Consider the following 23,160-nt stretch of genomic DNA (forward strand, 5'->3'; position numbering starts at 1 on the left):
TTACATTGTTCAATGTCCAACGTCTCGCTGGGATAGAGCTCCACCTCCACCTTTCCATCAGCTTCATCTTTACAGAGCCACCTGTGACTTGGGAACATGTACTGCTTTCCGTGAACCGGCACAGAGATCTGCACGCTGTCCAGAAACCACCCGGCCCGCAGTCCCTCGTTGGTGTGACCTATCAGAAGTCGGTTGATCTGCAAGCATCAGAAAGCACACAGGCAAAAAGAAACATAAATAAATGTCTTAATGTCTGTCTAATTACATGCAGTACAAGTCTTGCAAACTTACCTTCCCGATGTCAGAGGTTTCGAAGGTAAAGATATCCGTGCGACCTGTCTCAAAGTAGTTCCTGAGATCATTGTCGGAGACTGCTAATATCACCTTGCTAGTATCACCCTTCTCCCCATACAGCTTGACGAACACCTTGGAGTCCGAGCTGGCCCCGTTCACACTGCCTGTCTTGATTGCTATCTGGTAGCTGACATCTGAGGAGTGAAAACAATCGGTTTAAAAAACTGATGTATGCCTACAAAACTGGGCTTTTTAAAATGTTCTTGTGTACTCACTGAAGAGACGCAGGCCGTCTCCCGCTGGAACTAACTCACGGACAATCTGTCCATCATCCTCATTACGGTCCAACCACCTGAAGAAAAACACACATGTAAATGTACCTCAATGGCGTAAAAACAGAATCAGAGGAGCCTTCCTACACACTTAGAAAATCCCTGGAAATGGAAATATTAAAAAGATGACATAATATTTATGTATTCATAACTTCACTGGAAGAATGATGCTATAGGACTGACAGAACCTCTGAAGCCACTGAACAATAAGAAGAGGAAAGAAGAGGAAACAGACAGAACATGATATTAACTGACTTACATTTTAACGGTTACATTTTCCAGATTAAAATCCCAATCATTAACTTAATAATTACAAAACATTTAAGTGGCCTAACATTATTCATGTAACAATTTCCACACTGAAAGTGGGAATCAACTTTCCCTGACTGCCAAATCAAACAGACAGGAGGAGGTAACACTGCACCTCAGCCTTGTGGTTTTGGCACCACTATTAGAAGCACAGAGCTGGCCACATTCATTTAGTCTCCATTTGTAATGGCACACTTGTCCATCAGCTGCCTAACTATTTACACGCAAGCCACTGGAGAGCTAGTGAAGGTAAGAGCGGTCAATTTACAACACTTAAGAGAGATTTCGAGCTGGTGGGAGGATTTTGTCTGACTGGATTCTGTCTGTGTTGGTTTCAGAAGAAAGTGGACACTACAAAATGTATGCAATTTCTGTATATAAAACATATATAAATATGTATGTAATATACAAAGTAAAAAATTTTACACTTCTTGTGAAAAGATTGACATCCATCCATCCTCTTAGTCAATTCAATGTCACCGGGGGGGCTGGAACCTATCCCAGCTGACTTTGTCAGAGAGGTAAGGTACACCCTGGATAGGTCGCTAGTCTGTCGCAGAGCTAACACATAGAGACAAACAACCATTCGCACTCACATTCACACCTATGGGCAATTTAGATTTACCAGTTCGCCTAACCCCACTAACTGCATGTCTTTGGACTGTGGGAGGAAGCCGGAGATCCACTGAAGAATATGAAGATGCTAATTTAACTGGGACTGATCGGGATGAACACAATTAGAAATTAGTATATCTCAGGGTCTCAGATTGAGTAGTTTGGAGGCAAAGCGAGGAGGCATAGTGGGTATACTGGACATAATGTTGAATACGGAGCAGTCAAGCAGAAGCGAAAGAGGAAAACTACAGAGGAGGTTCAGAGAAGTAGTGAAGAAGGACGTGTAGCGGGTTGATGTACCAGAGGAAGATGGGAGGGATAGGGTGAGTTGGAGGCAGATGGTCCTCTGTGGTGAGCCCTAAAGAGAACAGCCGAAAAGAGAAGATGACTGTATGCTAACTAAAGCTCCAGCCCAGGCACGTGCAGAGGGGGGGGGGCTAGAGGGGCTTGAGCACCCGCCCCTTTCCTGATGGGAGCCCAAAGTGCCCTTTTGTTGAGGCAACTTTTTTTTTAAAAAAATTTTTTTTTATGTGTGTGCCCCTCAACAATAATATTTAACTATTAATCACAGTTTTGCTAAATAAAAGGATCTGGCTTGCATCAGTCACATGATCACATTTAACCAATGATCGCCCTTGACGGCAGAACGCGCTGGTTACGAGCCGGGAACGAGCTCACAAAGAGCACGCGCATTTTTAGCGGTCCGGAGCTGTAGGAGAAACACAAGTTAACTCAGAGACACAGACTGATGCGACAAAACCAGTAAGTAGGTGTACAGCGTACACTGTAGTGTATAGCACTTATTACGTACACGTTGGTAAGTTGTCTTGTTGCAACTGACGAACTGAAACAAACGAGCGTGCTGTGTGTGCAACAGCGCGACAAACATTACCTGTCCTTTTATTAACTGCACAAGTAGTGCTGGTCATAGCTGCTGGCTACCTGTGTAAGGCTGTCATGGGTCTGTAGCTCTGTCACCGTTTTAGGGAACATATTTAGTTTTAAAGTAAGTTTCCGGGCTTTTCCTGCCTTTCTGGAGGGATTATATTTCACTAAAAAACGATCTAATATGCATGTCCACATAATAATTATTATAATTATCCATCCATCCATCCATTCGCTTCCGCTTATCCTTTTCAGGGTCGCGGGGGGCGCTGGAGCCTATCCCAGCTGTCATAGGGCAAAAGGCAGGGTACACCCTGGACAGGTCGCCAGTCTGTCACAGGGCCAACACACAGGGACAGACAACCATTCACACTCACATTCACACCTAGTGACAATTTGGATTAATCAATTAACCTATCCCCACAAGCTGCATGTCTTTGGACGGTGGGAGGAAGCCGGAGTACCCGGAGGGAACCCACGCAAACACGGGGAGAACATGCAAACTCCACACAGAAAGACCCCGGCCTGATGGTGGAATTGAACTCAGGACCTTCTTGCTGTGCGGCAACAGTGCTAACCACCGTGCCACCGTGCTGCCCTATTATAATTATAATATATTAAAAAACACAAGCTGCATTTTAAAGAACATACATTAGGAAGCAGATTATATTAGATTTATATTTTAAATAAGACAAAATTTGGATTTTACAGCAGTAAAATTATTGTATCTCTACAGTTTAAAAATGTAATAAGCTTTGCCCCTGCACACAGTAGATAGTGAAACAAATGGAATCATCATAATGACATTATTTCATATTTATTACTTCCCCCTCCTCATTGCTTTATTATTGTAGCTCTAGTAATAAATAATAATGTAAGGATTCTGGATCAGCACCATGATGCCCATAGTACAGTATTCTGAAGAAGGTCTAAAATGTCACTGTGTGTGCGTGCATGTGTGTGTTTTATTTAGATGGATTTAAAAAAAAAAATATTACTCATGATATAACATTATCCAGACATGCCTGGTAAGGACATGAGGAGGAAACAGTAGGAGCTGTGTGAGGCTACTAAAGGCAGTGCTATAACATTTTTCTGTCATCATTTTATTATAGATTAAGTGCAAGAGTTGTTAGGTGTGGATAATTAGATTATAGCTTATTGCAATAGCAAGTTGTGCCTTGTTCTCACATATTAAGTGGAGAGTGATATATGAAATGATGGGATGGAAGGAAGAAGAGAAGCAAAGAGTGATTCACAGGCAGAGCCTAAATTATTTCTCACAGTTTTTTGTTGCCTTATGGTTCCAAGCGCTGTCACCAATCTTTGCATTTTGTTATTATCTCATGACACTTGTTTAATCAGCTACCATCTCTCCTATGGACTTTTTAATGTCTACAGTCTCAGATCAACACAGCCCTGCCCTTCCCATATTAGATTCTTAATGAATGCGTGTTGTTGTTATTCAGCCTGGTTCAATGTGCCCCTTTTTAACTTTGAGCACCCGCCCCTTTAAACCTCTCTGCACGGCCCTGCTCCAGCCAACGATTGGTTAACTTAACCTAGCATAAAAACAGGAAACAGGAGAAAACTGCTAGGCCACTGTCCAAAGTTCAAACCTGAGGAGTTCTGTTAAGTGATTTTTAATAGTGTCAAGCATCCTGCTGCTTCTAGTGCTTTTAGTTTAAGATTTAGCATATAGTGACAATGAAATTAATAATCTGCAAAGAAACCATATCTGTGAGAGCATTTGAGTTATTTGGAAACTATTGTCTTGCCTGTAACAAGGAAATTCAATGGCCATACTCTCTGGCTGGCCTTCCTCCCTGACCATCACCTTATCGAGGTACCAACCGCAGCCTCCACCACGGCCGTCATGACCCACACGGACCCTGCGCACCTGGCCCAAGGATACGGACTCAATGAGAAACTCATCGTGCTGAGGGAAGAGAAAGAGACAGCCATGTAAAGATGCTTGCTGTGCATTTCACACATATTTACTTAATTATTGGGTTCATTCTTGTTTATTAATACACTCACGTTTCCCTTTTCAAATTTGTTAACGTTGTTTTTGCTCATAATCATGAGTCGATCGCCCGTCTCACCTAGGTCACCAATAACATTGAGGAAGACGGTGGCATCGGTGCCACTGCCACTGACATTTCCTGTGCAGATGGTGACTCTGTACTTAATCACTGAAGAAACAAAGAGAGAGTAAAGGAGCTACATTCACTCAAGACATACTGTTTGTAATTGACTGTGAACATGGAGTCTGAACATCTGCAGTGTTCTGCAGAGCCCTCTTACAGGGCAGTGGCTCATCAATAAGTACTCCTGTCGCTGGAAGCTCTCTGACAATCTCATTGTCATCCTCGTTGATGTCCAGCCAACGGCCGCATTCAAAAGAATATTTCTCCATGGTTAGCGTCTTGAGCAAGGTGACCTGCAGAAAATCATAATTTGGTTCACAATATTCCTTTCAAACAGGACTGCAGCAATGACAGCATCTAAACTGCTCAAAAAAAGAAATAAATAAAGGAATGCTTTGAAAACACATCAGATCTCAAAGGGAAACAAAAGTCTTGCTGGATATCTATACTGATATGGCCCTGTCCAGCTCTTCTAGAGTCCCTGTCGCTTCCTTGCTCTTGAGGCTGTGCTGGGAGACACAGCAAACCTTCTCACAATGGCATGCATTGATGTGCCATCCTGGATGAGATGGACGCCTTGTGCAACCTCTGTAGGATCCAGGTATGACCTCATGCTAACAGCAGCGACACTGAACCTAGCCAATGCAAAATTAGTGAAAAAACAGCCAGAAAAGATGAGGAGGAAAAACGTCAACCTCTCCAACTGTTAATTTCATTAACACCAAAACAGCTGAAGCTGATGAGATCGGCTTCAAGGTACATTGTTTACTATTTCAATACATAATAGCATGCTAGCATTTGTCAGATAAAGTTGAAGATATAAAGTTAAAGCAATCTTTAAGGTTTCACTTAATAGTTGTCAAAGCACGGGAATCAACAAAGTCCAAAGGCAAACATTCCCAAACAATTGCTGAGATAGTTCACACCGGAGCGAAGTGTTGAACTGGTCCAAAGACTTCAACATCCACAGTACAAGTAACACTTGCTCAGTGCCAGATTCATTGCTCAAAGGTGACCCTGTACAACAGACTTAACAGCTTATACTGACAATTTTTTCACCTTTCCTAAATGCCAACCAGCGAATGGATGTCTCTTCTCGTGCCAGATCCGCAGTTTCAGCAGTCTCCCAATGTCTGGCATTTCAATCTACAATTATCCCCAAATGTAAAATAAGAATGGATAGTTTAGGAAAAAAGTTTCTTTGACAGACTTTATGATTATTGTGCTAAATGAACAATAGATGAAGCTGTTTTATTCACCTTATCAGGTGAACTCAAGACTTACCATGAATTTATCAACCTGGCCTTGTTCAAAACTGTCCGAGTTGTTTTCTAGTTTCATTTCATCAGACTTGCCCTTCTCTCCATAGATCTGCAGAAACACCTGGGCATCTGTCCCTGCCCCTTTTACATCTGAGGTCCAAATCCACAGCGACCATGGGTACTCTAAATGGAAACAGAGTAAGTGTGACACTAAAGTACATATAGAAGATTTATGTTTTGATGTTTTATTCACTGAGTAAAGCAGAATGAAGACACCCACTCATCTGTTTTTTCTGCCTGAGAGAGACCATCTCATACAGCTCCCTCTCAATCAGCCCATCTCCCTCATCCTCATCCAGCCACATCCCACACGGAAACGTCTGCTCTATCCCCGTGAACGGACAGTATATAACCACCTGGATGAGAAATGGTTGATGGATGTATGACACTTTGAGAAGTGATCTGTTCATACTTAAGAAAAAGAAAAAAAATACCTTTTCACAGTACCATCCAGCACCAACTGCGCCATTGTCGTGCCCGATGGTGACCCTGCTGAGTGGGCTCATCAGTTCACAGATCTCCACATTGAAGATGTCGATGAGACCGCGCTCAAAAGCCCCGCCTTCAAGGAAGACTTTGCCGCTGTTTTTTATGCCCTTAGCTCCATGCATCACCATGTGGATCTTAGAGTTGGTCCCCGCACCCCTCACGTTTCCAGTCATCACTTGGACATTGTACACAATTCCTAAGGAGCGACAGGAAAATGCACGACACATTTTTGGTCCAAAGTGTTAACACTGAAATTAACATTGGCATCATCATCATCACACCAGTAGTCTCTTCTAGCTCCTGATGTCCTCTTGACTCATTTAGTAGCTAAATGCTCCACTACATTGACTAAGCACCCAGTGTCACACCTGAGAAAAGAATGTGCAGTACATTTTTAGAGCTATAAACTCTATTGAAAAAAGCAGGTGAACCTGGTATATTTTACTGTTCATATAGGTCCACCACTAACAGTGTTCCCTTTAAAAGTTTCTCAGGAGTTTATGGTTTGTTTGTTTTTTTCTTTATACCTACAGTGGCATCAAATAGTAAGGTGAGTCAACTCTAAGGGTTCAGGACATAATGAAAACAATCTGGTCTTTAGCAAGTCTTAAATTTAGGCCAGCACAATCAAATGATCAACCAAACATGGCATATTACACAGTGTCATTACTTATTTTTTAAGGGGAAAAAAGCCAAAATGCAGTCCACCCTCACTCCTTCGATTAGGATTAGGAGGGTGATGAAATGCACTTGATTTATTGATCATTAGCTATTGTGATCACGTCTATAAAAGCAGAGGTTTAGTCAGTGTGCTGGTCAGGAACAGTGAGGGGTGTGTTAACACAAAGCCAAGGAGGAAAGACATTAGCAACGATCTTAAAGAATCAGTTGTTGCTGTTTAGCTGGGTATTTATGAATAATTTAAAGCCCATCATTCCACAGTGGGAAAGATTATTCACAAATAGAAAAGACAGTTGCCAGGTGGAAATTACGGTAAAAATCCCCTCTTGGTAAGACTGCTGTGCTCAGAGAAACAGCAGAAACCCAAGAGCTACATCACAGACTCTGCAGACCTCAGTTAGCATGTTAAATATTTAAGACTAAACAAGTATTGTTTGTTTGAAGAGGCTGTCAGGAGAAAGTATTTTCTCTCTAAAAAGAACATGACAGCGTAGCTAAGGTTTACAAAGTAGCATCTGAACAAACCACAAAACCTCTGGTACAATGTTCTCTCGAGACCAAAGTGAAGCTGTTTGGCCTTAATGCACAGAGGCACGTTTGGCAACAACCAAACACAGCAGATCAGCGCAAATGCCTCCTACCAACTGCCAAACACGGTGGTGGAAGGTTCATGATTTGTTTTTGCAGCTACAGGACCTGAACACTTTGTACTCATGGACTTGATTGCAAACTCATCTATACACCAAAGAATCCTATAGTCTCATGTGAAGCCATCTGTCTAAGAGCTAAAGCCTGGCTGAAACTGTGTCATGCAATAAGGGAAAGATTCCAAGCAGAACAGCAAATGTAAAACAGAATAGCTAAAAAGAAAAAACAAACTGGTAAGACCTGGTAAGGACTAGATCACTTTTTATTATGTCCTGATATGTAAAAAATGGACATAGTGTCTACTGTCTTTTTCTGCTCTTTTCTACAGCATGTCTTTTATCCTGTTTTCCTTCTCTCACCCCAACTGGTCGCAGCAGATGGCCGCCCCTCTGTATCTGGTTCTGCTGAGGGTTGCTTCCTGTTAAAATAGTTTTTCCTTCCCACTGTTGCCAAAGTACTCGCTCATAGGGGGTCATATGATTGTGGGGTTTTTCTCTGTATGTATTATTGTAGGGTCTACCTTACGATATAAAGCGCCTTGAGGCGACTGTCGTTGTGATGTGGAGCTGTGTAAATAAAATTGAATTGAATTGAATTTTTGCCATGACTGTTTACATGCTCTCCAATGTGAATGAATTTTCGTAGAATTTCAATATTTGACCTAAAAAACCTCTACATGGGAATAGAAATACTTGTCAGCATTTGCAGTTGTAACAGGGCTGTTAAAATTCTTCAATTTTAAAGATGTTACGAATTTGAAAAACTGGCCTTTTAGCCAACTGTCTCCACAGACTTTGAGCTTTATACATTGGTCCAAAAAGTCCATTTATATTTTAATATTATCCACAGTAATTTTGCATCAATTTGAACTATTTGCAATTTCAGTTACCCTCGAAAAATTGGTTCCAACAGTTTTTTTCTCACCCATTGGCTGCGTGGCTCCAACCAACACATCTCTCTGTATTTTGCCATCACCTTCATCCAAGGCAAACCAGTTATACACCGGGAATTCGTACAATTCTTTGTTACCCATGTCATCTATTACCACCTACACAGGAACATTACACACTATCATCAGCGTTTTATATATATATATGTACACATCTGAGCAGATTGCGTATGCTGGTTTACATGCCTTATCCAGAAACCATCCAGCTGAAGAGCCTCTGTTGTTGTGACCTATAGTGATTTTCTTCAGCCTCCCGAGGTTTGGGGCCTCTATTGTAAACTTGTCCTCTGACCCACGTTCAAAGTTGTCTTTGTCACTGTCCAGTCTTCTCTCCCCTTTGATAATAAACACACAGTTTATAGCAAACACACACACACACAATAACCACGTATGTCATTGCAAAGCTTACCAGTGATCATGGTTTAATGTACCAAATGTTGAACACTTTCTGGCTTTAGTTTAATAACTATGAAGATTTCACACAGTTACTTCTGTTTGTGTAACTGTACATTTACAGTATTATCTTTCTAATTTTATTACTTTGTACAGCTTTACATTTTTTTGTCAACCATATTAAAAAAAACCTTTGTTCCCACCCTACCTGTGTCACCGTTCTCTCCAAAAATATTCAGGAAGACATCAGCATCGGTTCCACTTCCCTTCATATCAGCAGTAAACACGCTCACTATATATTTATTCACTGCAGAACATGGGACATAAAACAAGTCAAGCAATCTGAAGGGTATGTAAGTAGCACATAGCAGTCTCTTCGACACTCAGATGGCTTCCATTTTAAATATTCATAACAGTGCGTGTCTGTTCATTACAGTTATATTGCTGTGACCACTCCCTCACCGCACAGCACCCTTGTGTCTTTACGTGAGCCTCAGGTTCACAGTGCTTTGCTTGATTGGCTACAGTCGCTTAAATGCTAGATCACGTTGCCACAGAGGACACATGGGCTGTACCTGAGGATTACACTCTAGTGGAATTCAATGACAGCCTGAAACTCTATCTAAAACACTAAGCTATCGAGCACTGGTTGTGTGCAACTGGCCAGACACATGGCTCTAACACATAAAAAACATCAGACGTAGTTCTCATTTAGAAAAATAAATATTTAAAATGATTGTCCACTTTGAGTGGTAGAGACCAGAGTGCTTTCTAGAGGCATTACATAATATTTGGCTTTTAGACATCTTATTACAAGAGTCAACCATTTCTAATCCCCGGGGTTTCTCTGACATGTGAAGAAGGTATTTAGGACTGTTATTTTGTTTTAACCTCTGTGAACATTTTGGTCTGCTTATTATTACAGGTTTGTCCCGGATTGACCTACATTTCGGGACGTCCATGGGGTTCATGCTGCCCAGCAGGTCCCTGACAAACAGGTTGTCGCCCTCCTCCCGACTCAGCCAGTTGTTGCAGGCAAAATAAAAGCGCAGATGGGGTCGGTTCATGTCAGTCACCACCACTCTATCCAAGAACCAGCTGGCACTCATCCCTGTGTTGTCGTGCTCGATCCTGAGGAAATCAGCAGATTCAGAGAGAGACACGAATGCAGCCTGGAGGTAATATCAGATGAGACCCTCACATCTCATTTGTTTTTTATTTTAAATGTCTGTTTGAATGTCTTCAGTGTTTAATACTATACAACAATGGTTGTTGTGTTTAAGTATTGCAGCTTACACTATCAGACACTGAAAATGAATACGATGGGGTAGAATAACAAAATGAATAATGCACTCCCATGTCAAATCTAGAAATCTACACTATGTAGATAAAAATACCAAGCCACCTACACATTACAACAACGGGAGCTGCTTATCCATAGAAACACATGGTGTGAAGCTCCTGGTGCACAATTTGTGTGCTGATGTTATTGCCACAGGAGGTTTAGAGCTCTGCTGTTATTGAACAACATTGGTAACTTTTAAGAACTAATCATCTCAGCATCTGGTCAGTGCTCTGTGTGTGGCTTATATAGTGAGTCACAAACAACAATGACAGGACAGGTTAAACGTTTTACACTTTTACTGCTGTTTATGTTCGGTTTGCTAACTCAAGATTGGTGGAGCTGCTCAGACTTTCCAAGTAGGAAATCTGAGTTGAAGGGGTGTCTCAAATTGAAACTATAACTGGGAACTTGGAAATGTCGACGTCTGACTTAACCTGGAATGCGGCATTAGTTAGTGACTTCCTTTGTCTCGGGATGCTTGATTAGTTTCAGCTGTGTCTTATTACCCTTATGGTTCCCATCTCCCCGATTATCTCTTCTGTGTATTTAAAGCCTCAGTTTGCTTGTGTTCCTTGTTGTGTTGTCCTATCGCCTGCTGTTCTACATCCAGCATGTTTCCTGGACTTATTATCTTTGTAGTTTGGGCTTGTCTTTGTTTTGTTTAGTTTTGTTTTTATCTGTAGATCTTTATTGGCCGAATAAACAGCTTACTTGTGTTGATCTTTGCCTCCCTGTGTATTTGCATTTGGGTCCCCACCTCAGCCCACTGCAATATATATGACAGCACTTTCATTACAGTAAGGATTAACACTGCCCTGGCAATGTCTACAACAGGAGAAGCTTTATTAAGTTCTAGTTTGGCCAAATAATCCCCGCACATAATCTCCTTACCATTTTAGCTTTTTCCAGAGTTTTGAACTGTATTGCTTTTTTCTACAGCAAATGTTGAATTATTCACATGCAATTTGAGTAGCCCTTAGAATTTTAAGTTCTTCTTAAAATGTCTTAAGCTGATTTGCCTTGACCTTGAAAAAAAAAAGCAAATAGGTGGACCTTGACTGAGGATCGTCTCCATAACAGGTAAGAAAACTGTGTCTGGCATGCTAGAAAAAGAAACAAAGTTTTAAATCAGAATGCAACATTATTCTTTTAGCAAATCCTGACAATTCAGCATGTTTAAATCTTGGGGCCTGTTTTCAGAGGTCATGTCTTGTGGCTGCGATGTAACTCTGTGTCTTTCTCTCTAGAGGAGACAAACTTCACACAGCAGATGGGGCTTAACCTTCTGTCACTGGATGAAATCCTTTGATGGCCCGCCGCACAGCGAGAAATGTTCCTGTGGGATCCTCTTAGTAAGCTGCTGTTATGCTGTGTGAGGAATGCTCAACTATGAAGCAGAAATTGTGATGTTGTCAGTGACCTGTAGTTGTGCATTCTGGGTATTTAATCCAGACACAGTAATGGGGTATTTAAAGCGTGCATACATGTGAGTTTTTATACGAGTTATCACAGTCGACTATTAGCGATACACTACCTCAGTTTCTTTAGAGGCCCCACGTTGTGTGTTTTGATTCGGAAAACATCCGTCTTATTCTTCTCAAATGCAGTCCGGCTTCTGGAAAATGTCAAAATGTGAATAATATCAGTACAATGCTCTGAATGTCCCAGTCTAGAGACCCAGAGACACGTGACCTAAACTCTGGAACAGTAAATCGTATCCCCCTTAATGACGCAGATTTAGGGTACCCTGGTTGTCTCGTGGCAGTGGTATAATCTGAAACCTTCACCTCTCCTGCTTCCTCCTCAAGTACATTTACCCCCTCCCGGAGTCGAACCAGGCCCATGAGCACACCAGACCCCCCTCTGCCCAACACCGTGAATCAGACACCCTCTTTTCCATTAACAGAGAATACCTGCCTTTGTGTCTGACCCATATCTCCATCTGTTCTCATCTTCCTGCAACATTCAGTGGACAGACAATGCCAAGGCTCACAAAATAAGGTGCACAGTGTCATCATACTGCAACAAACTGCCAAGATTGAAATACTGTACAACACACATGAATACATGCCCTCATTCTCAATGTCAAATCACCTGCAAGAGAATGAAGGGGAGAAACTGATTATCCGGTGGAGGGGTGGAGAAAACTCACAGCAAACTTTGGAATTCATGCAATTTGAACGTGTTTTATAATTACACTGAATTTCCAAAGAGTTGCATTTTTAATCTGCCTCACTGATCAGTGGGGCAAATATTCTCGGAGACATAGCAACCCTCCCTTACCTGTATCATGCTGTTAAAGTTTCCAGTGACGATAACACAATACAGGCAGGACCTAACTTATATTGGAGTAAGGTGAAACTCCTTACAATGCAGTTTGTTTAATATGTCACCAAAAGGGGCTCCTGAACATCTGTGTGTGTGTGTGTGTGTGTGTGTGCGTGTGTGCGTGTGTGTGTGTGTGTGTGTGTGTGTGTGTGTAGCTCATCGGCTGAGCAACACTACAGTCACACAGCAGATAGACAGTAAATGCAAAGGATGTGGACGCTGTCTGAAGTGGATGGGTGAGACCACCACAAGGTGTGGGTGACATGGTCCAGAGTGGCTGACAGTAACATGGTATATCTGTTACGCTTCACAGGTAATCCTATCTGTCAATCAATGTGTGCAGAGATAAAGGAAGCCTGCTGCTAAGATCCCCTGAGAGTCATTTGATCGTCCCCAGAAATGACATCGTGGTCTTCTTTCATTTATCTCTAAATGGAAATGAAGACCAGCCATGTCACATAGTTCCTCCTTACTCCAGATATCCTGTGTCCAACACTTAATGCACTGTATATAAGAGACATTCCCATTTACCAACAAACCTCTGCTCTGTTGTCTGACGTCAAAGAATTTACTGGTTAATATCTTTTTTAATGGCTGGTGTGCAAAGTCATTTTATCTTGCATCACTGGTTCTTTGGACATCAGGTTTTGATGTTAAACAGGAATTCTCTCACATACAGTGTTATATTGACAATACAAGCCAACACAAGGACAGGATCATAAGCATCATTTTACAGTTTGATTAAATAAAAAATACCTCTTTTCTGTGCTGAAGGAATGGAGAAGAATAGAAAAGATTAAAAAGTCAACAACTGACATTGAAAAGGTGCTAAACTGGCATAACAAACTGAAAAAGGACGTATTAAACATCATATGATGGTGAAACAGAGTAAGTCACTTAGATCTGATTTAAACAAACGAAAAAAAGCATATTCATCAAACGAATTCAAGAACACCACCAAAAGCCCTTTTAAACTCACTTGCTTGCCAGGTGGACCTTGGGCGTGACGCCAAAGTCTCCAAAAAGGGTAACAAATACATTTGCATCTGTCCCAGCTCCTTTAACATCACCAGTGACAGTAACTACCTCGTACACTGGAAGAGAGGGGAGAAGGGAGAAGAGAATAAAAGGGAAAATACAATCTGAAATACAGTCACAAATTACATTATATCTAATACAAAAACTTAATGAATAATCACTTGAACCAAAGGACGAACACAAAGTCACATCCTCAGTGTCCAATAATCTATAAACATTATGGAGCATTATGTTTCCTTCCATGCACAGTTGCCAGGGAATTCAATGAGGCGAAACTGCAACGAATCCATGTCTGGCATTATACATCAGCCAATCCTCTCTCACATTTCATCCGTCTGTAAAATCTACCTGAGGTGGTGACATTCACATCGTTTGCATGGAGGAGAAGAGAGGACGAATCAAACTAAGAAAAAAATCAAGTCGTGCAGAAAATAAATCCTAATGACTGCTGATCGCTCGACTTCTACTCAAGAAACACCCTTTCAATTTGTGGGTTATTATGAAGTACGGGATAAGTGGTGGCAGCATTTAAGTTCCCTCTGTTTTACATTCATATTCATTAGCAGATCAAAATAACTATTTTCCTAAAAGTAATACTTTGGTTTAATCCATGAAAAAAGTTTTAGTGTTTTGGAGCTTTAGAGTAACAATCTAAACAAAAATCTGCTGTTTTAGAGAAGATTTCAAAAGGATGTTCATTCTGTTACAGACTATAAAAAGGTAACACTTTGGTCCAGCAACGTTAAAGTATCAAATGGATTTCTTCTGTTTTGATTTCATTTGAAAGTATTGGTCTTTGAGATGAAAGTCTATGACCCAGGGATGAAACAACCAGTATAAAGTATGCCATACATAGTGTGGGAATGAGAAGCACCACTAACCCTTTCTAATATGTGGGTAACATTTTGAAAAAGTTCCTAGCCTTATCATCTATTTTGTAAATGAGTGGCTCATTAAATGCAATAGATTTGGAGAAGTTTATATATAAGAGAGTCCTGTGAAAGTATACCCCCCATGATTTAATACCTCGTAGAACCACCATTAGCAGGTGAAGTCTTCATTTTCTATTTGGCTTTATCCATCTCCCTCCTAGCTGTGGAGGAATTTTATCACACTTTTCGTTACACAGTTGCTTCACTCCATTGATGTTTGTGGACATTTGTTTATGCTCAGCTTTCTTATGGTCCAGCATCTCAATCAGGTTGATGTCTGGACTTTAACTGAGCCATTGTAATACCTTAATTAGTTTCTTTTTCAGTCAGTCTGTTGGGCAAAGCTTTAGCTGTCCAATAGATGGCCTAATATTTGACTGTAGAATACTTTGATAAACAGAGGGGTTCACGGTTGACTCAAAGACTGCATGGTGCCAAGGTCCTACAGCTGCAGAACGAGCCCAAATGATCACCCCTCCACCACCATGCTTCACAGTTGGTTTGAGGTGTTTGTGCTTATATGCTGTGTTTGGTTTTTGCCATAAATGGTGCACAGCAAATCCAGCATGTCCAAATTAACACTGTCGGATTTGATTTCAACACTATTAAAGTGTCTATATGGGTCCACACCAGAGTGTTAATTTAACTCTTTTTGGAGAGTTGGTACGTTAACTCTGATTTAGTGTTAAACACCAAATCTGTCTGGAGTTGATAATTTAACACTTGGTGTTAAGAGTTTATATATTAGCTCTCAAAGAGTATTTTAGTTTAACTACGTAAGAGTTATCTTCTAATTCATTCTAAAAAGCGGGAATTTTACTGTTCTGAACTTCTAGAAATTTCTTTTGGAAATAAACATTTACTAAAAAGATGCAATGGTTTTTGAAAAACATTTATTCTGAACTGTGCACCACAATTTCAAAACATTTTCTGTAACAGTATACATGTTCTCACTTTCATTAGAATTTTGTTTATCAAAAGGTCTGACATGGTAAATGCAAATAACAGCATTCTCATCACTTATTTCTTCAATACAATATGCATGTCCTTCATTCATCCCTTTGTGGAACATCAACGCACTTCTGCTCTCCCCCATATTCCATCTTCACAAGCATATCCTGTGCGGAGATTGAATAAAAATTAGTTGACAGTAATTAATGGCACAAATAATCCAGTAAACAATTGCAGCACAGTAAAAAAAAAAAAAGGAATCCTCTTTGAGCCATTACTTGTGTAAAGTATTTTCCCAAAAGACAAGGACACAGGCAACAGGTAATACTGAACTAAATGTAAAACCTCAACCTTTTTCATTTTTACCTAAACCGTGTGCACAAAACTCTGGAGGGATCTAAATGCTACCGTAGAATCCAGTCAGGACGTCTGCTACTGCTGTTTGCTCGTTTTTTTTTTAGTTTTTTTTTTTTATGGGCGATCGTTTTCAGGCTTCAAGTAGCACCATTATACCAACATTTCACATTCTAGACATTGTTTTAGGTGTATTTGACCAAAAGTTTGACTGAAAATTCACATGCAAGCTTTTTTTCAAGGCTGTGGTATTTGCCTGCAAACAATACCTTTCAGCTAGCTAAAACAGAATATTATGCTATCAGCGAGCAACATGGCTAATGCCTTTCACACAGCTTTGTCTCAACTCCAAAGAGCCACAGAAGTAAAAGCTAATAACAATTGAAACAATCTTTGAAAAAATGACTTACCAAGCATGGCAAACAACTCAAATATGTAGAGCAAAATGTTCTGAAACGGCTTCACTTCAGCTTCGATTGGAGCCGTGCTGGGGGCGGAGTCTGTGAATTTACTCTGTTGGTGTCATAGCCCCTCTAGGAGTTCAGAGTTAAGAGGTCAAGAGTTAATGTTTCCATTTTAACACCTCCAGATTTGACAGAGAAACACTCATTTTTAACACTCGATTTTAACTACTATCATTTTACACCTCAGAGTTACATTAAAAGAATGTGACTCTGCTTAGAGTAAAATTAACTCTACTTTTGCAAGGAGACTATTAACACCAAAAAATTTAACACTTTTGAATTTGCTGTGTGCGATTAATTATGACCACTTTGGTCTCCAAAGGACATTGTTACAGAAGTTCTTTGGTTCGTTCAGATGCAACGCTGCAAAACCTAAGCTGTGCTGCCATGTTGGTTAGACGGAAGAATCTTTCTCCTGGCAAACCTTCCAAACAAGCCATACATGTTCAGTCTTTTTGTACTTGAGCTGTCATGAAATTTAACATTTACATTTAAACCGTGGCCTGCAGAGTCTGGAATGATAGCATTATGTTAGCACACAACACACCTACATGCTCCAGACCAGCAAAATGCAAAAATGTCTGCGTTTATAGAGGTACTCAGACTACATACATATGAGATAGTAAAGTGACTGGTTCTTAACTCTTTTCTACATGTTTATATGACAGGCCTAATTCACCCAAGCACTTTGTTATGCTTTGTATCTAACATTCACACTCTTACGGATGATTATTACGTTGCCCCTACTGAGGCATCCAGGGATAAAATGAGATGACCTGTCCTATCTCCTGAGCTACAGCTGGAGTTGGTGGATAAGGAGCTGTTTCGAGAATGTCCTGCTGCCTCTGCAGGGTACCTACTGTCTCTTTCCTTTGCACCAAAGCAGATAAAATAAATTCACAATGGTTAGTGCTTTCTAACTGGTTGGACTGATATCCCTGAAATTAAGTGGCTTTGTGTTATCGAGCGTTCCCTTCATTTTTAGTATATAGGACTACAAAACTAGACTAAAGTGAATCTGACATATATGCTGCAGGGTGTCCACTGTTCTAGGTAAATGTTAAAAAAGCCAGTTTGAGGTGTCATATGAAATAAAACTAAATACTAAGGATAAATGCATAAGAAGGCTAGACAGCAAGAGAATATCTTAAACCTTCTAGAAGATGGAGAGAGGAAATGTACAGATCTGATAAAGGAGCAATTTGATCAAAGTCAATCTGATACCTAATTAACAGTGAGGCGAGCTATTAAACCCAGCTTAAGGAGAAAGAGAGACACCTGATAAAATCAGATAGACAGTGGCCTGGTAAAACTCAACCATGATAATCTCCTTGGAGTGTCAGAAACCTGAGTGGGTCAGTTAGGTAACAACGATGTTCTCACTGTAGAGGTGTATCACAGCTACAAATACTTAATGTTCCTTTTATAATCTGCAAGATGATCAAGAGCTTCAAGTAAATCATTAACTATATAAAGTCAGTTTTATGGAGGTGTTTATGTGGAAACACATAAATAATGTAATTGAATGTAATAGACAAATTATGATGTTGCAGTGTTGCATGTCTTGTAAGCTCTTGCAAACACGTTCAGAAATGTAAAAAAACAAAAAAACAAAAACTGAAACAAAGCAAAACTTCTTTTGGGGCAAAAGTACTAAATCTGTGCCTTTCCCAAGGTTGTTTGAATATATATCCAGCAAGATATATATGGAAAAAGTGCTTGTGCATGTGTATGTGTGTTTGTGTGTTTGTGTCTGGAGCACTGAAGCACAGTAAAAAAGCATTATATAAGAGCCAGTCCATTTACCATTTAGGAGTCTGCTCAATTCTTCATTCTGCAAATAGCTTCCACTGTAAAAAGTTCACAAGAAGGACAAGAAGGAATAAAGGGGCTTTTGAGCTTGACCTTTTGAACTATGACGCCATCTAATTAATTTCTCTCACTGGATGCACACAAAGAACATTGTGTTAGGATATTCATGATGACTGATAAACTGCGATAAATATTCTAGTAAGCATGTTTTATATTGGGTTATTTCATCAGCAGTACTCGTGAAAAGGCATTTTTAACCTAATCCTACTAACTGCATGTCTTTGGACAGCAGAAGGAAGCTGGAGTACCCATGCAAACATTGGAAGAACATGCAAACTTCACACAGAAAAGCTCCAGCCAGATTATGAATTTGAACCCTGGACCACTTTACCCTGAGGCACGCTACCCGCCTGGTTTTTGTTTTTAGCTAAACTGACAGAAATTTCTTTATCATCATCTTGTCCCCAACTGGTAACAGCAGATGGCCACCCCTCCCTGAGCCTGGTTCTCCTGGAGGTTTCTTCCTGTTAAGATGGAGTTTTTCCTTTCCACTGTCACCAAACACTTGCTCATAGGCGGTAAACTGATTGTTGGGGTTTTCTCTGTATTATTGTAGCGTTTCTACCTTACAATATAAATCAGCTTGAGGCGACTATGCTATGATATTATGGTATTGGTTTTTTTTTTCAGAATAAACAATCAAAACAATTTAAGTAGGAAACAATTCCAACATTCTGTCAAAAAGTCAATGATTTGCATGTCAAAAACCTGACTTGCAAGCTTAAATTGAATTCCATATCTGAAATCAGTGTAAAAAAATAAGTCTAGTCTAATCAGAGGATGCTTAAAATATGTTACATGACAAGAAAATCTTATGCTATTAACATTATTAACAAAAAACACACAAAATAGTCCTGCAGAGTTGATTAACATCTTTCTGAGGGCCTCTGATCTGCTTTAAGAAAGCTCCTTTGACTCGCAGGCCTGATTCTGGCCCCGGCTGTGCTCCCAGCCCCTGGGACTGGGATGGCACCCAGCACCTGTCTGCCCCCGAGCCACTGTTTGGCGTCATTCATGTAGAACATAACTGAGCTTTCACCCAGAACAATAACAGAGGGATTCCCCGGAGCGCTCCAGCTCAGTGCTGACAGAACTGGAGTCAAGGTTTGAGCAGCTGAGACACTCCAACATATTGACTCAGATTTTTTATTTTAAAAGCAACATGTGAGGTTTCTCCATCTGCTCTGCAATCAGATGCTCTTACCTTTCTTTTTGAAGTATTCATCTTCATATCCATCGGATGAGTCTGTGTGGTAGTTCAGCAGTTCATTCTGGTAGATTTCAGAGTAGTCCACCTGTTTGCTTTTGGACTTTTTCCCCTTCTTCTTTTTATCTTCATCACTGTCTGCTGATCCCTTTTTTGCCTTCTTTTTCTTCTTTTTCTTTGTTTCCTCCTCCTCTTCCTGCTCCTCAATTAAAGGCTCCTCATCATCGTCATTGTGAGACTTTTTCTTTTTCTTGCCATCTTTGGACTTTTTATCTTTGGAACCCATCTCCGCGTCCCCCTCCGGGTTCTCTGCAGAAGATTTCTTGTGCTTTTTCTTCTTTTCCTCCTTCACTCCCTCGGTCACTTCTTCTTTGAGTTTCTGTGATTTCTTCTTTTTGGTATTGGTTGAGGGATCATTGTTGTTCTGCTCACCCTCATCATCTTTGCCTTCAATCACAGCCTCAGCATCCTTGTCCTCATCTGCTTTCTTTTTCTTCTTTTTCTCTCGTCCCTTTCCCCCCTCTTTTTTAGCTTTCACGTTCTCTGAAAGCTCCTGATTCTCAGTGCTCTCGGAGCTCTTGTGTTTCTTCTGACTCTTCCCCCTTTTAGTGGTGTCCCCTCGGGTCAAACCGTTGCTCCTCTCCTTTAACTTTGGCTCAGTTTCCTCCACTTCGTCATCAACCTCTTCAGTTTCTCCTGAAGCTGTGGATTTTTTCTGTTTGGACGGCATCTTTTATTCATTCACTTCCCTGACCCTTAGTTTCGTAAGAGCTGCGTAGAGTTTCTAATGGTGTAAGACAATTCATTTGACCCTTGGCTGCAGAGATGCTCTGGGATCGTGGGGTCGGAGCAGCCACTGAGGACACACAGATGGAGGGATGACTGCCTGGACGTCTCCTACCTGGCCACACAACCTGCAGACACACACACTCACACACACACAAACACACCATGCATACACACACATCACTCATGAAAAATTAGTGTCACTTCAGCACTCACATGACCCACAGGAGAAAGCCCTGTGAAAAAGGAGCCTTGCACAGACAACTTATCCTCTCTGCCACGGCACCCTGTATTATTCATGGTGTCAGGATCGCTTTACGGGCCGGGGGTGTCTCGCTTTTACCTGCAGTCGCACTCATACAGACAGGACCACAGACACGCATGTACACATCCACACACACCCCTACACACAGACACACACACACACACACAACTTTACAATTACTTCTCTTTGTTTATTGTTGCATCGAGTGTGTCTAATTCACATTCACAGGGTAAAAGCAACTTATAATTCTATGTAATACTCAGACAGCATTGATTTATTTTACTCAGTGCAACTTATAATGAACTCTAACAAAGGTAAGAGCAGCACGTTTTAGGAAATATGCTGCTTGTGAAAAGGCTATTGCTAGCCTGTCTCAGTCAGGAAAAAAAAGTACTGGCTCTGGCTGGTGTCTAGAAAAAATATGTATATTTTTACAGTTTCTTCTTTATTTACAGACGAATCAAACACCATAAACAGCATATATAGTTATTTAAAAATAATCAAATCAGTTAAAAAATTAAAATCACTCTGATGTAATTTACAAATTGAAGTAAATGAGAACGTTTCTAGTTTTTGGACATTATTCATGATGCAAGTCAAAACCAAATAAATATATACATATTTAATACCCCAAATAATACAGAAGAAATTTCCTCACATCATTTGCCCAGAAAAAAAATACTATTTCTGTGGTGCTCTAATGATGGAGAACGGGAGGAACTATTGAATCTAAATTAAAAGTTAAATCATCTGCAGGTTAGCATCATTTTCCATATATCAGGGACTTATACAATAAATTATAAATAGAAATAAGAGAAATAAACTTAAGAAATAAATAATAATGACACCCTGTTTCATGCATAAGTTCCTTTGCATTGCTGTTGTATCTCTGCCTCACTGGCATACACATCTGCATTTGACAATGTGCCAAATCATCCCATTAGCCTTATTGCTGCCATCTGACACCTGATGATGCAGGCATCAAGGAGAAGGGCAGAGTTTGGTCATATTGGTCTTTCAACATCAGATTACCCAAAGATTGGCTGACAGCAAAGAGTCAAACCTCATTGGATTGCTTCACTGCACTTTTCCTCCCCAGGAGTTATTGTTTGTCTCTCGCCTGCCAAAATTTCAAACTTTTTTCTAATTCACATTCAGCTCAGCTGCCCTAAAATTTCAGTTTCACAGGTGTGTAATAATTTTTTGAAAAATGCATCACTCAGCTACTTATACCTGTGAGTTGAGGACATGTATTTGTTTTAGCTAGCCTTTTTTCGCCTGTTCTTGAACAGAATCAACTTTTTAGGATAGCTGTGGAGTGCACATTGAGGCTGTGGTTTTACAAGTTTATTGTTTTACACTTTTTTTAATGCAGAGTTTTGATGCATGTTTTTATTCATGTGTGGTCACATTTTCACTTCACACAGCAGTGCATTCATTCACACTCTCATCCCAACACAAAATAATGAACATACAAGTGAAAATTCAGACAAGTTTATTTACAAGCACAGTAGCAGTATAAAGAATGATCCAGAGTCATTTAAGAAGCACTGTGTTATATATTACCTCCATTCTTTACACAGACCAGATCCCCTCTATTTCCACTCTTGCTCATTAACTGTGACTGTAGAGCAATTTAGCTCGAAACTTTTTGGTGCTCCATAAACACACAAAGAGTCTGTATAAAGACATGAAGGAAACAGCATATTTTTTTTTTATCTTATTTGTAATGCATTTAAAGAAATAATGGACAAGTGCACAGCTGAGCATGAACAGAGGAGTGACTGAAAAGTAAAGTTACAGTCTCACAAGTGAAATAATTTGTTGCATACAACAAAACAAATAGAAAAACCTTTTATGACTTTCCAGTGTACCACAGTAGCATAATACATTTTTGGGGGTCATAAGTGAAAATGATACCACATCATCTCAGCCACTTTAACATATCCATCAATCTTTCTCCAAGCAAGAGTCTTGTGTACATCTCCAAAAGCACTGTGAGCTTCTGTTGAGGCTTAAGTGTAAACATAGGCTATATCAGTGATCGCTGAAGCAGGCACACACAAAGCCAAGTATAGAGTAAAGTCATGCAGAGCACTACGTGGTTATGAGTGGAGTTTACAGGGAGGGACTCCAGTAGAATACAAGCCATGAACTGCACATGAATTGCTTTACCTTAGTGTGCTAGGGTTGTGCTTGGATGAAAAGAGGCAAACTAAAAACGTTGTCTGCACATCATACAGAGGGATTCCATACCTCATAAGGCAATAAGGCTTAAGACATGAAAGACAGCGATAGGCTGGGTTGCTTTAAAAACTGGAAAGCCAAAAGTTCTGTGGAGTTGGTGTATTGCAAAATATTTTTCTAGCTTTCACCCTAATCTATGACACCCCACTCCTCCTCCTCTTTTCCACCAGAAATGATGAGAAATATTTGGAAATGGGAGAAAGAAGGCCGCGGAAAACAGGCCGTTTCAAGAGTGTTTTTAAAATATTCACCGAGGGAATATGGTGAATAGGAAATAGATTACAAAAGTAGACAACTGAATTTT

At 40.3% G+C, this 23,160-nt stretch overlaps 1 protein-coding gene across 1 annotated transcript in view; it reads right to left on the minus strand.

Moving 5' to 3' along the window:
• The window catches only part of loxhd1a (lipoxygenase homology PLAT domains 1a), a 35,932-nt gene extending 15,644 nt beyond the window's left edge, over positions 1-20,288 (minus strand). Inside the window, exons 1-19 of the mRNA XM_085357116.1 lie at positions 20,097-20,288; positions 19,556-19,949; positions 13,720-13,834; positions 13,497-13,508; positions 11,947-12,027; positions 10,014-10,198; positions 9,276-9,374; positions 8,861-9,009; positions 8,650-8,773; positions 6,342-6,592; positions 6,128-6,263; positions 5,870-6,030; positions 5,645-5,731; positions 4,743-4,878; positions 4,476-4,630; positions 4,214-4,374; positions 570-646; positions 292-488; positions 5-197 (exon numbers count right to left, since the gene is read on the minus strand). Of these exons, the coding sequence (XP_085213242.1) occupies positions 5-197; positions 292-488; positions 570-646; positions 4,214-4,374; positions 4,476-4,630; positions 4,743-4,878; positions 5,645-5,731; positions 5,870-6,030; positions 6,128-6,263; positions 6,342-6,592; positions 8,650-8,773; positions 8,861-9,009; positions 9,276-9,374; positions 10,014-10,198; positions 11,947-12,027; positions 13,497-13,508; positions 13,720-13,834; positions 19,556-19,949; positions 20,097-20,288 (2,905 nt within the window). The remainder of the gene's footprint in view (positions 1-4; positions 198-291; positions 489-569; positions 647-4,213; positions 4,375-4,475; positions 4,631-4,742; positions 4,879-5,644; positions 5,732-5,869; positions 6,031-6,127; positions 6,264-6,341; positions 6,593-8,649; positions 8,774-8,860; positions 9,010-9,275; positions 9,375-10,013; positions 10,199-11,946; positions 12,028-13,496; positions 13,509-13,719; positions 13,835-19,555; positions 19,950-20,096) is intronic.
• Between the last annotated feature and the right edge of the window lie 2,872 nt (positions 20,289-23,160).

The sequence above is a fragment of the Diplotaxodon limnothrissa genome, linkage group LG7, assembly GCF_057381915.1.
Source record: "Diplotaxodon limnothrissa isolate DT_005_m linkage group LG7, D_limnothrissa_male_GT1.1, whole genome shotgun sequence".
NCBI lineage: Eukaryota > Metazoa > Chordata > Actinopteri > Cichliformes > Cichlidae > Diplotaxodon > Diplotaxodon limnothrissa.